This window comes from Eublepharis macularius, chromosome 9, assembly GCF_028583425.1.
Source record: "Eublepharis macularius isolate TG4126 chromosome 9, MPM_Emac_v1.0, whole genome shotgun sequence".
NCBI lineage: Eukaryota > Metazoa > Chordata > Lepidosauria > Squamata > Eublepharidae > Eublepharis > Eublepharis macularius.
In genome coordinates this window covers 31,547,453-31,566,624 of record NC_072798.1, presented here as the reverse complement: position 1 = coordinate 31,566,624, position 19,172 = coordinate 31,547,453, and the positions used below count along the sequence as shown (strand labels likewise).

Genomic DNA, 19,172 nt, shown 5'->3' with positions numbered 1-19,172 from the left:
GTCACAGTGAAAAAAATGGATAATAAAGAAATAAAATCATTTATAATTAATCCCTCTTTCTCCAAGTTCGTGTGATAGCCCACTGGTCTATTGCAGCAGCTTTCCAGGAAACGAGCTTCATTAATAGGATGACTAGTGAAAATGACTGAGCAGCCAAAACTAATAGTGCCATTCTAAGCAGACTTACAACCCCTCTAAGCCCGTTGATTTCCGCAGACGTAGAAGGGTGTAACTCTGCTTAGTATGGTACTCAAAGGGTCTAAGGGTACCTTTGCTACTTTGAATGCAACAGCCTAATGCTTCAAGAACTTAAGCAGTGCAAATCACTCCATGATTTTAACTGGAGCCTTTTAAATGGCCACTAACAGAAAACAGGTTTCCTAATATGATTTTAACCATGCCTGAATGGTACTTTCACATTCTCCAACATGCATGCTCCGGTTAATATTCTAATAAGTCAATGAAAAGGTATCGAGTACACCCATTATTTTTCTTAACTATGTAAACTAATAAGGCACTGGCCTTTTTTGCCACAGGATGGCACTGAGTGAGCTCATCTTCAGTTTATCATCCACGATGATTTTCAAGTCTTTTTCAGCACTGATATCACACGTTGCATGTTATGTGCCATCAGGTCACTTCAGACTTATAGCAATCCTATGAATTAATGACCTCGAGAACTTCTTGGAATTAACAGCCTTGACCAGGTCTTGCAAAATGACAGCTGTGGCTTCCTTTACTGAGTCAAATCACCCATTAAGAATTGGGTACATTTTGCATGCCTCACATCATGGACTTGTAAAAGAGCCGAATGCTTATAAAAGCCAAGTTCCGAATTGAATTTTGGCCAATTTAAAGGTGGAAGGCAGATGGCTACTAAAGTAGTTAATCTAACAGAGGCTAAACACAGGATGAAAAGAACCACAGACAAATGGAGAAGGGGATTCCTCAAGTCTGTGCCAGTTATACTCATCAGGAGGTCTGCTATACAATTTCATACAATTTTTGTCAATCCCAATAAATACTGGAGTGAAACTAGGTTGTATTTCAGCCCCACTATTATTCAACCTCTTTGTAAATGATCTGGCTCCCTTTTTGGTGAATACAGATGGCCACGGTCCTAGACTTGGGGCAATCCATGTTCCACTGCTCTTATATGCAGATGATGCAGTTTAACTTTCCCTCTCGCAAATTGGTATGAAACGACTATTATCATGTTCTATGATTACTGTGAAATTAACAAACTGACCCTGAATTTCGAGAAATCGAAAATCATGATTTTTGCTAAAGCGTGGAAACCCTTAAAATGGAATATAAGAGGTAATAGGATCGAACAGGTCAACATTTTTTGATACTTAGGAATCCATTTCAATTATAGAACCAGCTGGGTTCCTCATAGAAGGGAACTGATAAAAACTGTGAACTGCAATATACTTGCGCCCACTCACTTCAGTTTTACCAAGGGTAAACAATATGTGCCTGCAGCCATTAGAGTATTCAATCAGAAAATTAGTGCAGGACTGTTTTATGGAGTACCTATATGGATTATGCCTTTCAACAAGGAAGTGGAAAGAATACAAACTAACTTCCTATGGAAAATATTGGGCCTTCCCATGTGTGTGTCTTATGTGGCCATCTGCCTTGAGGCTAAAGCATGGATTGATACTGTCAAATTTTGGTTACACCTACATTTTAAGAATAATGAGGATAGTCTCATCTTTCATATGCTGATGGAGTCCCAGTTGTCTATGTGGTTAAACCACATAGAAAAGAAAATTAATTCAGTAAGAATTCATATTGGAGATTTATTTTCCCTTACAGAAAAATCAGCTTATGTACTGATTAGACAAAGACTCGACATCGAGATTCAGAATCTTAGGAGTCTTGCAAAAGGCAGATGCTCAGCCCCGGGTTTGGGGCTTTTACCCCATGGGTATAGGGCAGAGTATCTCACCTATTTAATGGCCCCACATTATCACAGAGCTTATTTGTTAGCTCGGTTTAATATGTTACCCTCTGTGATACTTTATGGGAGAGTTCACAAAACGCTATATGCTAACAAGTTATGCACCTGTGTTTGGCAAGACACAGAAACACTCAAACATGTTTTTCTGTACTGTACTTATTATTGTGATATATGCACTTATTGATCCCTTGCTGAGAGAGCAAACAGGGAAATCTGATGAATGTAAAATCATTTTCCTACTGGCTACTCAGAACCAAAAGGTGATTGAAATTGTAGCTAAATTTTTGTATCTTGCATCTATGAGGCGAGTTATGTATCTGTAGACCGAACTGTGTTTGTGCTGTTTTTGTCATTAATATGGATGTCAATAAAGGTTGTTGCTGTTGCTGTTACAATTTTTGTCTTGCTTGGTTTGCTTGTACACCCACCTTCAGGCAAGTTAAGGAAACTTTGCAGTTCACAAGATGAAAGCCCACTGTAAGACTCTAAGAGCCTTGCTGCATCAGATTAAATATATAGCTATTCCATCTTCCTATTTTGCTTAGTGGTCAACCAGATGCTTCTGGGAAACACACAAATTACACACCACAGCTATTGCCTCTTGACAATTTGAATTCATGGCATCTTGCTTCTGAACTCAGAGGTCTCTTTGAGCCATTTTGGCTAATAGCCACTGGTAGACATATCAAATTTCCTAAGCTAGCGGCCATTACCACATCATCTATGGAAGCAAATTCCATAAATGATAACTTCAGTAGTTCTTCTGTCTGTCCTGGAGCCATTTCACTGTGTGACCAGCAAGGGTGTTGCAGAGAGGGAGAGGAAGGAAAAATTATCTGTCCAATTCCCCTGTACCATGCCTAACTGTACCTTTACCATGCATAATTGCATAAACCTCCATTACTGAGAGGGTGAGCTCTTTTCAAAGTCATCTGGTGCATCTACTTATTGAAAAATGATTGCATTGATTGGTTGAGACTGACTTTTGTACTGAGACCCCAGTCTTCAGACCAGTAATAAGCACAGAAGCTTGATGGGTAGTCCTGTGAAAGGATTCCCAATCCCAATTCCCAACACAGCTTCTGCATCACCCAATTAATTCACAAAAGACAAATATAAAAAGACGCCATCTTTACTTTTGGATGCTTGAAAGGACACACACCTGCATCTGTGTGAAAATCTGAGCTTTCTGGCACTCCTCCAAGCTGGGAGCAAATGCAGCCATCACATGCTCCTCCGTACCAATCATTTGCACAATCTCTTGGTCACTCTCAACACCCATGGCCTAGGAGGAGGAGGAGGATAAAAGGTAGAAAAGAGGAGAAAGAACATCGGCTTTGTGTTAACTCACTGACATTTGCTTATGCTAATTTGGCATTGTGTGTCAGTATTACTCGTAAGCAAAAGCGAGTTCTCTCAGAAACACAGCCATCTGGCACTGGCAACAGCACACTCGCAAACCACGGGATGGAAATCTTGATAAACAGCAGCGGAGAAGACAAACTACAGTGGAGTGAGTTTTTGCTAGAAATGAAGGCGACAGCTTATTGGTAGAAGAAACGTATTGTTCCTTTATCAAAAATAATAACCAGCCATTTATATCGGACAAATGGAAGCCTGCCGAAGCGCTACAGGAAGCCATGAGGCCTTTTCTAGGGCTCAACCATAAAATATGACATTTTGGGGACTGTGGAGTTTGCTTCACAACAGCAGCACTTCCTAGGAAATAAAAGTTGCCTTTTGCTGAGTAACACTTGCTGGAAGAGGGGACAGATCCTGTCAAACTTTACAGATACCTGTGACTGCCTCTCAACACAGCTGCCGCGGCCAGCACTGTTCTACATCTTTTGAAAAGCATGTGTGTGTGATGACTGCTATATACTGCTGCAGCTGGGGCAATTTATCAGCAAGGCACACTTTTTTCAGGGGCAAACTGTTTCATGGATGGCCTCTCCCCATTTCAGCTCAGACCTAGTCTCTTCTGTTTGCACGCCCACATGTGGAAAGATTATGGGAGGTTAATCTTCTAGCTGTATGGCTTTCTAGTGTTCTACCTTCAGGGAACGTGTTCCGGGTCAACATGTCTGCAGGGAGACCTCCATAACTGTGCCATGGAACTCCAGTATCATGCAGAGGATTCTGGGGACTGTTCAAAAAAGGCACATTCAGCGATCTGTTGGTCCTCAGCATCCTCTTGTGTGGACCAAAAGTGCACCTTAAAATTTACCCAACACTCCCCTGAAGCCGCTCACTGCAAGAGATTGCCCACCATCTCCAAGCTTTCCTTCAGGTTTGCCTGCCGTTACTCATATTCACACCAAGAAACTCTTGGGAAGCTTCCAAGGAAGCCCAGCCTTTCCTGGAATGCTGTCCCAAAACCACTGCTCTGTGATGCTTATCTTCCTCCAACACCCTCCCCCATAGGTATCGCTGTGGAAAAGAAATGACACACAATAGGCTTTCCATATAGAATCCTGAATTGAAAGTCCATTGGTCTGTTTTTTCACTGAATCTTTATACTTTATACATTGTAAAAGAGCTTGAATAAAGTGAGAAAGAGCGTAACAGGTTTGTGTGTGTGTGAGGGGGGGGATCACTCCAATCTCTCTATGAATAAAGTGTTTCAAGGTGGCAGCCAGCAGTGCAACTCTTTGTAAATTCCAGATAGCGCTAAAGCTTCTCTTTCCAGACATTTGCCTGGAGTTCTGCCTTATCAAGGAACAGGGAATTATCTCACTAAACCTCCTTCTGGCAGTGCAATAATATGCTTCTCAGAAGGTGGGAGGGTGAAAAGTTATGCTTGCATTCATATCACTTTTAAGCCATGTGTAACAAAAGACACTGCCAACTAACGCCTCAGGTACACCGTGTACTCTGGTGCTTACTGGGAATGCATCCCCAAGTTACATTTCCTTTAAAACACCATAAAACATCTTGCTAAATGTCTCCACTGAGTCTTTTTTCTTACTGCCACCAGTGGTACAGAATGATGTTTAAGACATTACATACAGGTGGTCTGCAGGTGCTGTCTCCCCGGGCCCTATGCCCACTTCATGCACACTCCTGTGCTGTCTTCAGTAGCATGTTTGACAAGCAATATTGAAAAGGAAGCATCCAGGCCCCTCTCCCTAGCCTAAGGCTTTCCCAACTTTTTGAACCTGTGTGCACTTCTAGAACTTTTGAGAACAGTTTAGTGGATGCCACCACAACATGGCTGCCATGGTGGGGTGCAGCCAGGCACAAAATGGCTGCCTTGAGAACTGGAGCCAATCACAGAATGTTGAAAGGTTCCAAGTCAAGTGGCATCACACAATGCAGGTGGCTGAGACACAAAGCTGATACTTCCTGAGCTCTTCTGAAGCACATCATGCTTTATTAAGGTGAAGCTAGGGCTGGCTCTTTGCTTTGGGGAAGAGATGCTTTGAGAAGAAGGAAGTTGGCACCATGGTGCCCATGGGCTCCATACTGGGGATCACTGCCCTGGTCAGTTTCACTGTTACAAGAATACAACTCCTGGCAAATACAAACCTCTGTCCTCCTTCATCACCTCCACCAAAAGACAGATTCATTTCTTCACCAGGCTTTGGGCAGTAACAACCAATTTACAGGAAAGCTTCCTCTCCCTTGCCTCTAGATGCACATGCACCTCTAAATGCACAACCAAAGCCACAATTTAATGGCATTTTCATATTAAAGGTTAAAGAATATAGATTGTGTGTATACAGATATATGTGTTGAACAAGGCATGACTTAAGCATGAGGCTAGAGATAAGGAAAAAAATTCCCTGGGAGGAGGAATAGTGCCTAAGTGATAGAGCATCCACTTTGCATACAAGAAGTCTTAGGTTAAAAAGGATCAGGTAATAGTGATGTGAAAGACCTACACCTGAATTCCTGGAGACCCACTTCCAATCTGAGTAGCCGTCACTGACCTTGATGGACTCATGGTCTGATTCAGTACCAGGCAGCTTCACGTACATGTAAGTGTCCCTGATTTCAGATCTGCACAGCACTTCTTTTAAAACTGGACTTCCAACTGTGCAAACTAGCTTGTGTGCTTACTTAGTGCACTAGAATCTGATATCATAATCAAAAAGAGTCCAGTAGCACCTTTAAGACTAACCAATTTTATTGTAGCATAAGCTTTCGAGAATCAAGTTCTCTTCGTCTGATGCATGGTACAGAGACCAGTCTCTGGTTGGACTGGTTGCTACTGGACTGGTTGCTACTCTCCAGGGTTTCACATCAGCTGCTACCTAATCCTTTTAACTGAAGATACCAGGGACTGAACCTGGGACCTCCTGTATGTAAAGCAGTCAGTCTACCACTAAGTCATAGCCCTTCCCTGTCACACACAAAATAGTTACTTGTTACTTGTTTATTTTAAAAAAAATTATGCTGCCTCACCAGGAACCTGCCCAAAGGTGGCTTACAAAATAAAAATCAAAAACAAAACATTAAAAGATATTAATTAAAATCCAGCTTTTAAAAACCTAGCCAGGCATATAAACGTAAACCATAAAAGCAAACCACTAACAGCAAGACATTGCCAATTTATACCGAATATATATGCAGAAGGATACATTACCGCTGTAACTATGACAATGTATACCATGTGCGCACATCATATGAAGCACCTTTATTTAAATTTATATCTTGCTTTTCTACTGTGCAGCACTCAAAGCAGCTTACATCCAACAAGAAACAGTGTTAACGGCAGGCATGTATGCGCTGAGTGCCAAACGGGAAGCTGGACACCAGAACAATGGCTTTGAAAGTGGGGCCAATACAGATGATTTGCCAAATGGATCAGTGACAGACTTGGCAAATGAAAGCACAGAGCTCCTGCACAGGAAAAGCCTGCTGCACTGCTCTTTATTGCTAACTATATCTAACTAGAAACCTTCCTTGCAAAAGCAGTAAACGTTCCAGCAAGCCATGTTCCTAACACAATGCTCAACAAACCCTCACATATGAGTTATTAGGTGCCAGGATGTCTTTGGTGTACCTGAAAAGTTATGGCACTCCCCATTTTATGCTCATTACTTTCTACAGCTGACGTACAGTAGAACCAATCACACACAGAAAAACGTGGTCCAACCAGTCCTCCTGTGGCTCACACTCGGACACTGAATCCATGTTCAAAGATACGGGAGCAAAAGAAGCCTGAACTGTGTTTTATGCTGTCAAAATTGTCAACATTCTGGACTTCCGGTTTGGGATTCATGGAGGTCTAACGCAGCTCCATTTGTGGAGCTGACCGGATTGCCGTTTTAAACCGGCCGGAGGGGTGAAAATAACCCGCGGCCGACTGCTCTCAGGCGGGGAGCAGGCAAAGAACGCTCAAGACCCTAGGGTGAGCTAGATCTCGGACGAGGGGGGGCTCTACACAAGGAATCTCCCCCCCGATCCTTGAGGTCCCACCTTGCGACGGGTCGGCTATAATCTCTGCGGCAATTTTGGGGCCAATTCGGCTGGCATAAGACCTACATACCCAAGCTTCGATCGGGGAGGGAAGTCGAGAGGAGAATTTAAGATCGAAACAGCGATTACAACCCGAGAAAGCTGAAGAGAAGGTAAAGATCGCTATCTCTTGAAACGGGACAGATTGACAAAAACAGAGAGGAAAGAAAGTAGATTTTTAAACTGCAACAGACTAGTGAAAAGGAGGTGAAGACTCGGCAGGAGTTGTATTTTAAAAGAGACTAAGTTTAAAGAAGTTATTACAAAAATCGGACTATTGTTTTGAATACCTGTGGTTTTGGAGCTGTGGGAAAAAGACACCATCGCGAGACCTGCTGTGGGAAGACGGGAGACAGGAAGTGCGTAACAACAATAGAGTGGCTGGAGGGAAGCGGCCCTTGCCAAAGGACAGGAAGTGGGGAATCGCCATCTTTGAAAGTGGAAGGGTCGTGGCTTCAGCGGAAGAGGAAGTAGGCCATCTTGGATTATAATAACATAGAGAAACCATAGAGAAAAGACGCCCGACATTTTGGATATAAAAAATTAATTTTGGGAAAGATTGGGACATTTAAAAAAAAGGAAAACGTTTAATTATATGCCACGGAGCTGAGGAAGAGAGCAGATTCGTGGGAGCGAGCTAAAGCAAGCCCCACGATGTCGAAAAAAGAGTGGCAATCGGCAATAGAAAATTTGGACAAAAAACTTATAGACATGATGAAAGAACTTAAGGACACGAAATTGGAGCTTATTAAAGAGGTCAAGGAAGTTACACAGACAGTAAAGTCGGAGCTGTCAGAAGTGAAAAAAGGTGTGGAAACGATTAGCAGTGAATTACAAGGAACGCAGCAGAGAGTTAAAACAGTAGAAGACGCGATGGAGAATTTAATAGACACGCAACAAACAGAGATGAGGCTGGTGAAGGGGAGGATGTCAGTTGCAGAAACTAAACACATGGAGAAGCAGCTTCGTTTTCGTGGTCTGCCAGAAATGGAAGGGAAGTCAGCGCAAGAACAGATGACTGAGGTGTTGGCTGATTACCTGGGGAAGGAGGAGGAGGAAATTGTGGCTATCCTAGATGTGGCGTATCGTGTGAACTCGAGAATTGCAACCCAGAGGAAATTACCAAGGGATGTGATCGTGCAGTTTACAACTAGAAATATGAAAGAGAGGATTGTGACAAAACAATTTCAAGATCCATTGGAGATTGATGGCAAGACGATTATTATAATGAAGGAATTGCCCAGATCAGTGTTATTGGACAGGAAAAAATATAGAGTGCTAATTCAGACTTTGAAGGACATGAATATCAGATACAGATGGGAGTTACCGGAAGGAGTGTCCTTTGAGTTTGGAGGGGCAAAAAAACGCATCAGATCTGAGCGGGAGATGGAGAGATTTATCAAGGACAATGAAAAAGACTTACCAACAAAACCATGAATATGGAGTGTAAAGTATTATCTTGGAATGTAAATGGACTAAACTCACCGAATAAGAGAAAAAATATTTTTCATTGGCTATTAAAACAAAAATGTGATATTGTTTGTTTGCAGGAGACCCATATTAGAAAACAGGATGTAAAATATTTAAAATCTGGAAAATTGGGCAAAGAATTTGTAGCGGCTTCCAACAAGAAAAAAAGAGGAGTGGTGTTGTATATAAAAGAGGAGCTGCAGCCAAAATTTGTTATGAGAGATGTGGAAGCTAGATTTGTAGTAGTGGAATGTAATTGGAACTTAAAGAGAGTGTTGGTAGTCGGACTTTATGCACCTAACGGTGCAAAGGAAAGTTTCTTTGAAGACTTAAGGAAGCACCTAGACGATCTTGTATATGACCAGATAATTCTTGCTGGAGATTTCAATGGAGTGACAGATTTGGAACTAGACAAAAAGACTACAAAAGCACAAAAGAAAAGAGGACTATTGCCAAAGCTTTTTTTTGAGTTGATTCAACAAGAGACTCTCGAAGACGTATGGAGGAGAGAATATCCTAAAACCAGACAGTTTACTTTTTATTCTGCAAGGCATCTTACATTATCAAGAATTGATATGATCTGGGCCTCAAAGGACTTAGCGTTATGGACTAAGGAGGTAGAAATAATGCCGATGGTAGGCTCAGATCACAACCCAATTATGTGGAAATTTGGAAAAAGGAGAAAAAGGAAAGCCTGGAGAATAAATGAGGACTTGTTACAGGAAAGTGAGAATATGGAAACATTGAGAAGAGAGACTAAGTTTTTTATACAATACAACGTGAATAAAGAAGTACCAACCAGTAAAGTTTGGGACGCGTATAAGGCGGTTGTAAGGGGCATACTAATGGACTTAAATGGTAGAGCAAGGAAAAAGAAAGAGGAGAAAAGACAAGAGATTGAGGAGAAAATAAAGGCCAAAGAAGCACAGTTAAAAAAGAGACCAGGGAAAAAGAAAATACATCAGGAAATCAAAATTCTTCAAGAACAGTTAACAGCAATGAGTAATAAAGAATTGGAGTGGAACCTTAAAAGACTGAATCAAAAAGCTTTTGAGGGTGCTAATAAACCTGGGAAATATTTGGCATGGCAATTAAAGAAGAAAAGGGAAAAGAAAATAATAAATAAAATTTGTGAAGAAAACAAAACGTATTTGGAGCAGACTACCATTAGCAGAGCCTTTTATAAATTTTACGCTAAGCTGTATAATAAAAAAGAAGTAAATAAAGAATCAATAGCATCATATTTGGAGAAAACTAAACTTCCGGAGATCTCGGAAGCTTGGAGAAATAAGCTGAACAGTGAAGTAACTGATGAGGAAATAAATATGGCAATACAATCCGCAAATCTAGGAAAGGCGCCAGGGCCAGATGGACTTACGGCTAAATTTTATAAGACAATGGCCAATGAACTGGCACCATTCCTAAAAGAAGTGATGAACGGAGTTTTTAGGGATCAAAGAATTCCAGACACTTGGAGCGAAGCGAATATATCATTGATCCCAAAAGAGGGCCAAGATCTGACTAGCGTGAAAAATTACAGGCCTATATCATTACTTAACAATGATTATAAAATTTTTGCAAAGATATTGGCGGAGAGACTGAAGGGGTGGCTCTCGGAAGTTATAGAGGAAGAACAAGCAGGTTTTTTGCCGGACAGACAAATAAGAGACAATTTAAGGACAGTGATCAATGCTATTGAATACTATGACAAGCGTTGCGATAAAGAGGTTGGTTTCTTCTTTGTAGACGCTGAAAAAGCGTTTGACAACTTAAACTGGGATTTTTTGTTTGCCACTATGGAAAAGCTACAATTGGGAGAAAGATTCATCAGAGCAATTAAAGAAATATATAGGGACCAGACTGCAGCAATCGTAGTGAATGATGAACTGACCAAGAAATTGACGATTAGTAAAGGAACAAGACAAGGTTGCCCGTTATCTCCATTGTTGTTCATATTAGTATTGGAGATTCTGATGATACAAATACGACAAGACGAGGAAATACGAGGAATAAAAATAAAGGACTATTCATACAAGGTCAGAGCATTTGCAGATGACATAATGTTAATTGTAGAAGATCCATTGGAGAACATGCCAAAAGTGATAGATAAGATCAAGGAGTTTGGTGACTTGGCAGGTTTCTTCATTAATAAAAAGAAGTCAAAGATACTGTGTAAAAACATGACTAAGCAGAAACAACAATTGTTAATGGAAACAACGGACTGTGAAGTAACTAGTAAGGTGAAATATTTGGGAGTTGAGCTGACTGCAAAAAATATAGATTTGTTCAAGAACAATTATGAAAAATTATGGACTCAGATAGAGAGAGACCTGATCAAATGGAATAGACTGAATTTGTCATGGTTGGGCAGGATTGCAGCAGTTAAGATGAATGTGTTACCAAGAGTAATGTTTTTGTTACAGACAATACCAATCATCAGAGACTCTAAACAATTTGAAAAATGGCAGAGGAAAATATCAGATTTTGTTTGGGCAGGCAAGAAGCCTCGAGTGAAAGTAAAAGTTCTACAAGACGCAAAGGAGAGAGGCGGAATGCAACTGCCCAATCTGAGACTTTACCATGATGCAATCTGCCTAGTTTGGCTAAAAGACTGGATGACATTAAAGAATAAGAAACTATTAGCCCTAGAGGGATATAAAAAAATTTTTGGATGGCACGCATACCTATGGCATGACAAAGTAAAGGTCAACTCGATGTTCCTGCATCATTTTGTAAGGAGAAGTCTATATACAATCTGGAAGAAGTACAGAACTTACCTACAAGAGGGAACCCCCTTGTGGGTGGTTCCATATGAGGTGATAGATCCGAGAGCTGTGGATAATGAACAACAATGTTTAACGTACAAAGAAATAACTAAGATTGAAGTATCTAAACTTAGAATAAAGACGCAAGAGGAACTATCACCTAACTATGATTGGTTCCAGTATAGACAGATTAGAGACTTATACAACTCGGACTTTGCAAAAGGGGGCATACGAACAGAGAACTCGGAACTAGAGCAGACCCTTCTTAAAGAAGACAAGAAAAGAATATCCAAGGTATACCAAGTACTGTTGAAATGGTATACTGAGGATGAGATAGTTAAAACACAGATGGTGAAATGGGCTATAAATTTCAATAAAGAAATAACAATGGAGGCATGGGAATACTTGTGGAAAACTACAATGAAGACAACGACATGCATTAATATTAAAGAGAACATTTTTAAAATGATCTATCGTTGGTACATGACACCAAAGAAGATTGCGCTAGGGAACTTGAATACTTCTAATAAATGCTGGAAATGTAAGAAACATGAGGGCTCCCTCTATCATATGTGGTGGTCGTGTGAGGTAGCTAGGCAGTTCTGGGGGGAAATAATAAGAGAAATGAGTGAAATTTTACAGTTTCAAATAAATAAGAACCCAGAACTCCTGCTGCTAAACTTGGGAATGGAGGGAATTCCAGCCCATCATAGGACGTTGATTTTTTATATGACTGCAGCAGCTAGACTTTTGTATGCGCAGAAATGGAAAGTACAAGAAGTGCCAACTATTGAAGATTGGATTTACAAATTGCTGTATATGGCTGAAATGGACAAGATGACAAGAAAACTGAGAGATCTGGACTCAGGGCAGTTTAACACAGACTGGGAGAAGCTGAAACAATATCTGGAGAAGAAATGGGAGGTGGGAGGAAAACTGTGGCAGTTTGAGAACTACTGAAGTATAATAAAAGTATAAAAGAGAGGGGTGACTTTACCGGGGGAGGAAGAGAAATGTGAATTTATAAGCAGTTAGATTAATTGATTGAGATATATATAGATATGTATAGGTTAACTGATAGAACATTGATAGAGAATAATTAATGATAAGGTTTAAACATGAGGATTGAGTAAATAACAATATTTTCTTTCTTTGATAAGATTTATATGCACCAAACTGAATGTACAGAAGAGTTAAATTGATTGATTATGCGAGGAGTTATATAGAATTACCATAAAAAGTTGAAATGAGTAATATATAGAGAACAAATCAAATTGTTTGATTTAAATGTGGGAAATTTTTATGGTTTATGATATATAGGTTTATATAGAAATATTCAAAACTGGAAAATGGGATAAATTGTTTATCTAAAGACGTATAGTTTGGGTGTATAATAAGTAAAGGAGTTAAAGATGTACTGCTTAATATAATGGAGAATGTATATCTGTTTTAGACAGAGGAATTTAATAGAAGTAAGGGAAAAGGGACAGAGGGTGGGAAAGCTGTTGGAAGTCAACAAAAGGGGGGGAAAGGGAGGGGGTTAGAAACGAAAAATTAGGGGAAAATTGACTGTAATGTAAAAATAAAAATGTTCTAACCCAATAAAAAATTTTTCAAAAAAAAAAAAATTGTCAACATTCTGGAAGCAGTTCCAGAGTTTTGCAGTGCAAATGACTCTTCTGTAATCAGTACATTTGATTTCCATTTCAGATATACACCAAGGACTTTAGAAGTGGAGAAATCTCCAAGAACACACCCAGATCCTGGTAAAACAAGAGGAGAAATTGCCTGAGGTAAAGGAAGGGTGTGTTCTCGTGAGGCATTTGTAAAAGAATTATAAATTTCCCCAGGTCAGGGAGAAATGGGTGACCTCCCCTCCCCCATCCACAAAAAAGAAGAAGATGTTGGTCTTGAACCTGTGGGCTTTTCACTGCCAACTGCCCTGGTTTTGCAGTGCAGCTGTGGTTTTCAGAAATTCCTAGTACTACCATTGAAACTTCTGGGTTGTATCCTGGAAGTGACATGGCAATAATGGTAAGCCTAAGTGCAGTCCATTCATTTGTGAACTAAAAATCGTTCTGCACTTTCAAAGTATATACAGAAAAAGTAACATAGTAGATAAATCCCTTGGATATACACTTAAGGTGCATTCCTCATTCAGGATGGCTGGAATCGATTACCTTCTACGCAGTTTTATCAACTGTACAATGTGCCCACAAGTGAGTAACAACAATAGCAGCAGCAGCTCTATAATTTCATGTGTAAGGGGGAATGGAATCCTCCCGCCCCCCCAAGATGTGAGTGCACATTACACCTCCTGGGCATGTGTAGTGGGTTGCACACAGGGCCCCAGGCAATAGCTATTTTGAGACACTGCATTGATGTAATTGAATTCTCATCTCGTGTACATCTCATCGCTTGGAAGCTGGTCAAGGCCATTTTAAATGTTATGAGCTGTTGCAGGAATATATGTTTATACAAAAACAAAGTAAGTGCATCAGACTTTGTATATTTGGCATAGGGGCAATTACCACCTTGGCATTTTGCACATGAAATACAGGAATCAGAAAATGGGTCAAACACTCCCTAAAGCACTGGTGAGGAATATTTTTAGAAAGTGTCGCACAAAGTATAAGGCAGGGCCACAGCAGTCAGAAACACTTGCTGCAGCTGCACTTCCCCCTCCCTAGGGAAGCATACAGACCAGCCTTCCCACACAAGCTCCCTCTCCAATTCCCCTGCCCTGCAGGGTGGCTACTCGTGTCCTACAGCCAGAATGCTTACAGTACTGAAAGGTTTTTAAAAATGTATTTAGAAGAGTTTGAATACCACTTCTCCAGAGGCCTGCTCAAGGCAGCTCAAAAATAAAACCATAAAATTAAATCATTAAAACAGAAGTCATGAAAACAATCCAGGGACATAAAACAGCATAAAAATATCCATACAACAAGAGTCAGGCCTGAAGCAGTCCATAAACAGCTTAAAGAGATCCCACTCTTAATTAAAAACTTGGGTGAAAACAAATATTTTGGCCTGGTGCCTAAAAGACAGTAAAGCCAGTTGCCAGGCCAGCTTCAAGGGGAAGGGCATTCCGCAGCGAAGATGCCACCACAGAAAATACCCCTTTAATACACATTACCAGAATTGTATTAGCAGCAAAGAAATATCCTCCCACCTACCCCCAACAGAAATGTTTTACATCCAGTTTTGTCATTCATGCTGTTCTGATGTTATGAGCAAGCGCTGCCCTCTCCTGGCAAAGCTTCTTAAATTTAGGTTATTGTCTGGCCCAATCTGAATGCTGCTCTAGCACTGGTCCACCCAAACAGAAAACCTAAAAATAGAAAACCAGTTTAAAGTAGACCCCAATCTGCTCGGCAAAACATTCCATCCATCACCTATCCTTTTGTTTTGGAGAAGAGTCAAATGCACATGATCTGCATATAATCTCTCTTTTTTCTTTTAGTTAAAAACTAACAACAACAACAACAACAACATTTGATTTATATAATACCCTTCAGGACAACTTAACACCCACTCAAAACCATTTACAAAGTATGCTATTATTATCCTCACGACAATCTCCCTGTGAGGTGGGTGGGGCTGAGAGAGCTCTGAGAGAGTTGTGACTGACCCAAGGTTACCCAGCTGGCTTCAAGTGGAGGAGTGGGGAATCAAACCCGGTTCTCCAGATTAGAGTCCCATTGCTCTTAACCAAACTGGATCTCAATATGACAACTATTCCAGTAACATAACCTACTTTAGCTCTAAGTGTAACCCATGGACACGAGGCTGCCTCAAATTGAATAAGACCATTGGTCCATCAAGGTTATTATTATTATTGTGTACACCAACTGGAAGTGGCTCTCACACAGGGGTATTTATCATTACCAACTAGCCTTTAACTGCAAATGCCAGGGATTGAACTGAAACCTGCATGCCAAGCAGATGCTCTACTGAGCCATGGCATCTCGCCAGTTAACCCATCAATTAACGGCCAAGGAACCGAGATTGCGGATTATGGAGTACACACATTACAGCATGTGCATTGTACACAAAACAAAACTTTGTATCTGAAATTCTTTTGTATGGAGTTCTCAAGCACTAACACAGAACTTATTCTTTTTTAAAAAAACATTACCTTAAAGATAATGGCAATGGGAATGTCTTCTGAGAGGGTGTTGTGCTTCAGGTAAAACCTCCCTTGCTTCACGGTTATATTAGTTCTGCTCTTCTTCTCGTGAGTGGAGCTACACATTTTAAAAGGGGGAGGGGGAGAAGATCCATTCATTTACATTTTTTTTCATACTAAGACTCTTTAGAATTTTCTGATCTGTCATGACTACAGTTCAGTGCTTAAAAAACAGAATATCATATATTGGGGGCCTGCAAGGAACTGTATGTGGGGTAACATATAATTAGGAAACTTCTACCCATGGCTCAATATACAACAGTGCTGATTGCTGGCTTGGCTGCCATCCTTCTTACCTAGGCCTGAACTTTAGCAGTCTAGATCTGAAGTGCCTGGATTGCCAAAGTTTGGAGCAGCTGCTTAGTTAACCCTAAATACAGTGCAATGCAGGACAGGAAGAATCATTCTACTTCTTTGTCTCCATATTGCAGGGGATTTGGGGTAGGCTTCTTAAATTTGGCGTGCACTACTTATTCCAGTGTGTCACCCCTACAAACATTACAAACCATCACAAGGTGTCAGGGGCTCTGCTCCCTTTGCAGCGAAAGATTCAAACCTCTTTCTTCTTCTCCCCTTAAAAATTTACAGCATCCTGGACTGGTCGGGAGGAGTCTTAGGGTCAGAGGATGAACGCCTCCTGGTGCCCATCCCTGACCCTTATCTCCTCCCAACCAGGATCCTAATAGTTGTTTGGGGCTCAAGCACAGCACTGTCCCTTCTACTCTCTGTTTTCCTCCCTTTTAAAAGTAATGCTCCACTGCCCTTGACATTTCACGGCTGAACTTACCAGAACTTTAGAGGGGGTATTTTTTTTTAAAAAATTTACAAACTAATATTTCTCTGCATACTGGAGGAGTCTCCCCCAAACACAGAAAAATATGTGGGTGACCTCATTTTTCTGCATGACTGTTAAACATCAGACAATGAACTTTGGTGACAGAGAAAACACTACAGGATTTGTGTTTGGAGATACACCTTGAGGTAATTTCTACTGTGACCCAAATCTTTTAAAACGTTTAACAAGTAACTGGTTTCGGCATATGTGAGAAGTCTCAAATATGGCCCCTCACCAAATATGGCCCCTCACCTATGTTGTCCCACACTTTATTGTGGGAGGGGCTGATTGAATGAATTAGAACACTGAACAGATCCTAAAAAGTGTCTATGCACATGCACACACACAAGCACAATATTATCTGACAGATCACCAGATCTTGCTTCAGTCTGCAAACTGCATTTTCCTGGGAACTTAAAACAGTGCCTAATATACCTCTTCAGCAAATACTGTACAGTTTCTGAGCCGAGTTTTACAATAAATCAAATTAACTGATTTTAGGCTAATTTCTTGAATGGTTTGTAAGGATTTCTGTAAGGTTTAGACTGCAAGGATTAGAGATTTAGAATTGCATTTAACAAGTAATTGCTTGCATTTAACAAATAATGCACAGTATTCAAAACAGGAAAAAGATCATTTTATGGTATGTCCATAATTCTATTACCTGGTGACAGAAGCACCAACTGTCCCTTTTCTGTCAGCTTCTACAATTATCCTGTTTTTGGATAACTGCTCTTGAATAAGAATTACCTTCTCAACACCTTTGACAATGAAGTAGCCACCTGTTAATTAAAGAATAGGAACCCTATATTGACATTTGTCTTACCAGAATCAAAAAAGCATCTTACCGCCTGCATGCACTTTACTTGGTATAGACTTAGAAGGCTATGCACAGAACTTCTCATCTGGGAGTCTCCTAGTATCCAAAGTGACTCAAGCAGCCAAGCCCATTTCCCAGTAATACTTGGAAACTGGATACCAAGCAGACTACAAATTATGCAGCTTACTTTTGGTGCCTCTTTGTTCCTGGATGGCAAGCTTACAGAATGCTCTATGGAGGTTTGAGTCCTGTGGCACGTTAGAGACCAACAAGATTTTCAGAGTGTAAGTTTTCGAGAGTCAGCGCTCTCTTCTTCAGACACAAGAGAGCTCTGACTCTTGAAAGTTTGCACTCTGAAAGTCTTATTAGTCTCTAACGTGCCACCGGACTCAAATCCTGCTGTTCTACTGCAGACCGGCATGGCTACCCACCTAAACTATGGGGGTTATTGGGGGCTTTATTAAATTTTGGGGAGTGTGTTTTAAATTGGGATGTGAAAGCAACCTTATGCCATGGGGAAAGGCAGGGTATAAATACTTTAATAAATAAATACATTAATAAATAAATATTATTCTTAGCAATTCTCTTTCCATACATAACTGTGCAATCGTAAGCAGCAGAGTTATATCCTTCTAAGCCCACTGAAGTCAAAGAGGTTAGAAAGGTATAACTCTGCTTAGAAATCCACTGCAATCACTGTAAGTTTCCACTGAGTTAACATATTAAAAGGGGGGCCCAATGCATCAAAAAGGAGCCAAGAATGCTAGGAAGCAACTTACCTGGATCTAAAGGACATTCATTAAGTTTGCCAAATTCAGCAGGAGTTTTCCCAGTAAGAACGCAATTGGAGCTGCGCAGCATTATTGGCATTCTGCAAGAAAGCCATAATAGAAGATTTATCTTGGTGAAACACAATAGCGAGGCACATTTTATCCGATCACTTGATGCTTATGAAACAGAGATAACCATGAAAAGCAGAAAAGTCACCACCTTCAACCTTCTCAATTTCAGGTATTGGAATAACTGTAAGAATCCCATCCACACATTTATGGGCAAAGGCGTCCCAAATTTTGCAACTGAGTTCACCCCTATTACTTTTATCTTTAGACTGGCAATGTTGATTCTATGCATGCCTCTCAACTTGGGAAAAGATTTGCACAAGTCCCTCTGAAAATGAATGGAATATGAACTACAGCAAAATCTGGTTGGATCGTGCCCTTGGAAAATAAGCCTTGTGTTATTGCACAGTAAATTAAAAAAAATCATCAACATGAGAAGCAGCAATAACCAATTACCTGCCAACAGGTAGTGCATTACGGATAATCCTCTGGCTACCTCGAGTGTATTCAATGTCCACTGTAATTGGGGCAGAATATGTCATATCTCTCAGGCGACACTTAAAAGAGAAGAGGCACACAGTTAAACACTTTCCAGGTAGAAGCCAGCAGCACTCCTTCACTGCTCCAGGACTCCCCAGAGTCCAAACTCATGCTGTAAAATCCCAGAGAAACAAACCAGTACCTTTAAAAAAAAGTTTATATTCCTTCGATTGCATAGTATAGTGTAGCACCTGATAAACCATCCTATGCATGTTTCTAATTTCCAGAGAAAAACATGGTGGGTTCTTTAAAGGAAAGGGGAAGTTTCTTAAACAAATTCTT

At 40.5% G+C, this 19,172-nt stretch overlaps 1 protein-coding gene across 1 annotated transcript in view; it reads right to left on the bottom strand.

Annotated features, from left to right (window-relative positions):
• Positions 1 to 19,172, bottom strand: part of POLR3B (RNA polymerase III subunit B) — a 90,318-nt gene that overhangs the window by 64,718 nt on the left and 6,428 nt on the right. The window contains exons 6-10 of the mRNA XM_054989284.1: positions 18,807 to 18,907; positions 18,291 to 18,382; positions 17,356 to 17,473; positions 15,806 to 15,914; positions 3,129 to 3,251 (exon numbers count right to left, since the gene is read on the bottom strand). Of these exons, the coding sequence (XP_054845259.1) occupies positions 3,129 to 3,251; positions 15,806 to 15,914; positions 17,356 to 17,473; positions 18,291 to 18,382; positions 18,807 to 18,907 (543 nt within the window). The remainder of the gene's footprint in view (positions 1 to 3,128; positions 3,252 to 15,805; positions 15,915 to 17,355; positions 17,474 to 18,290; positions 18,383 to 18,806; positions 18,908 to 19,172) is intronic.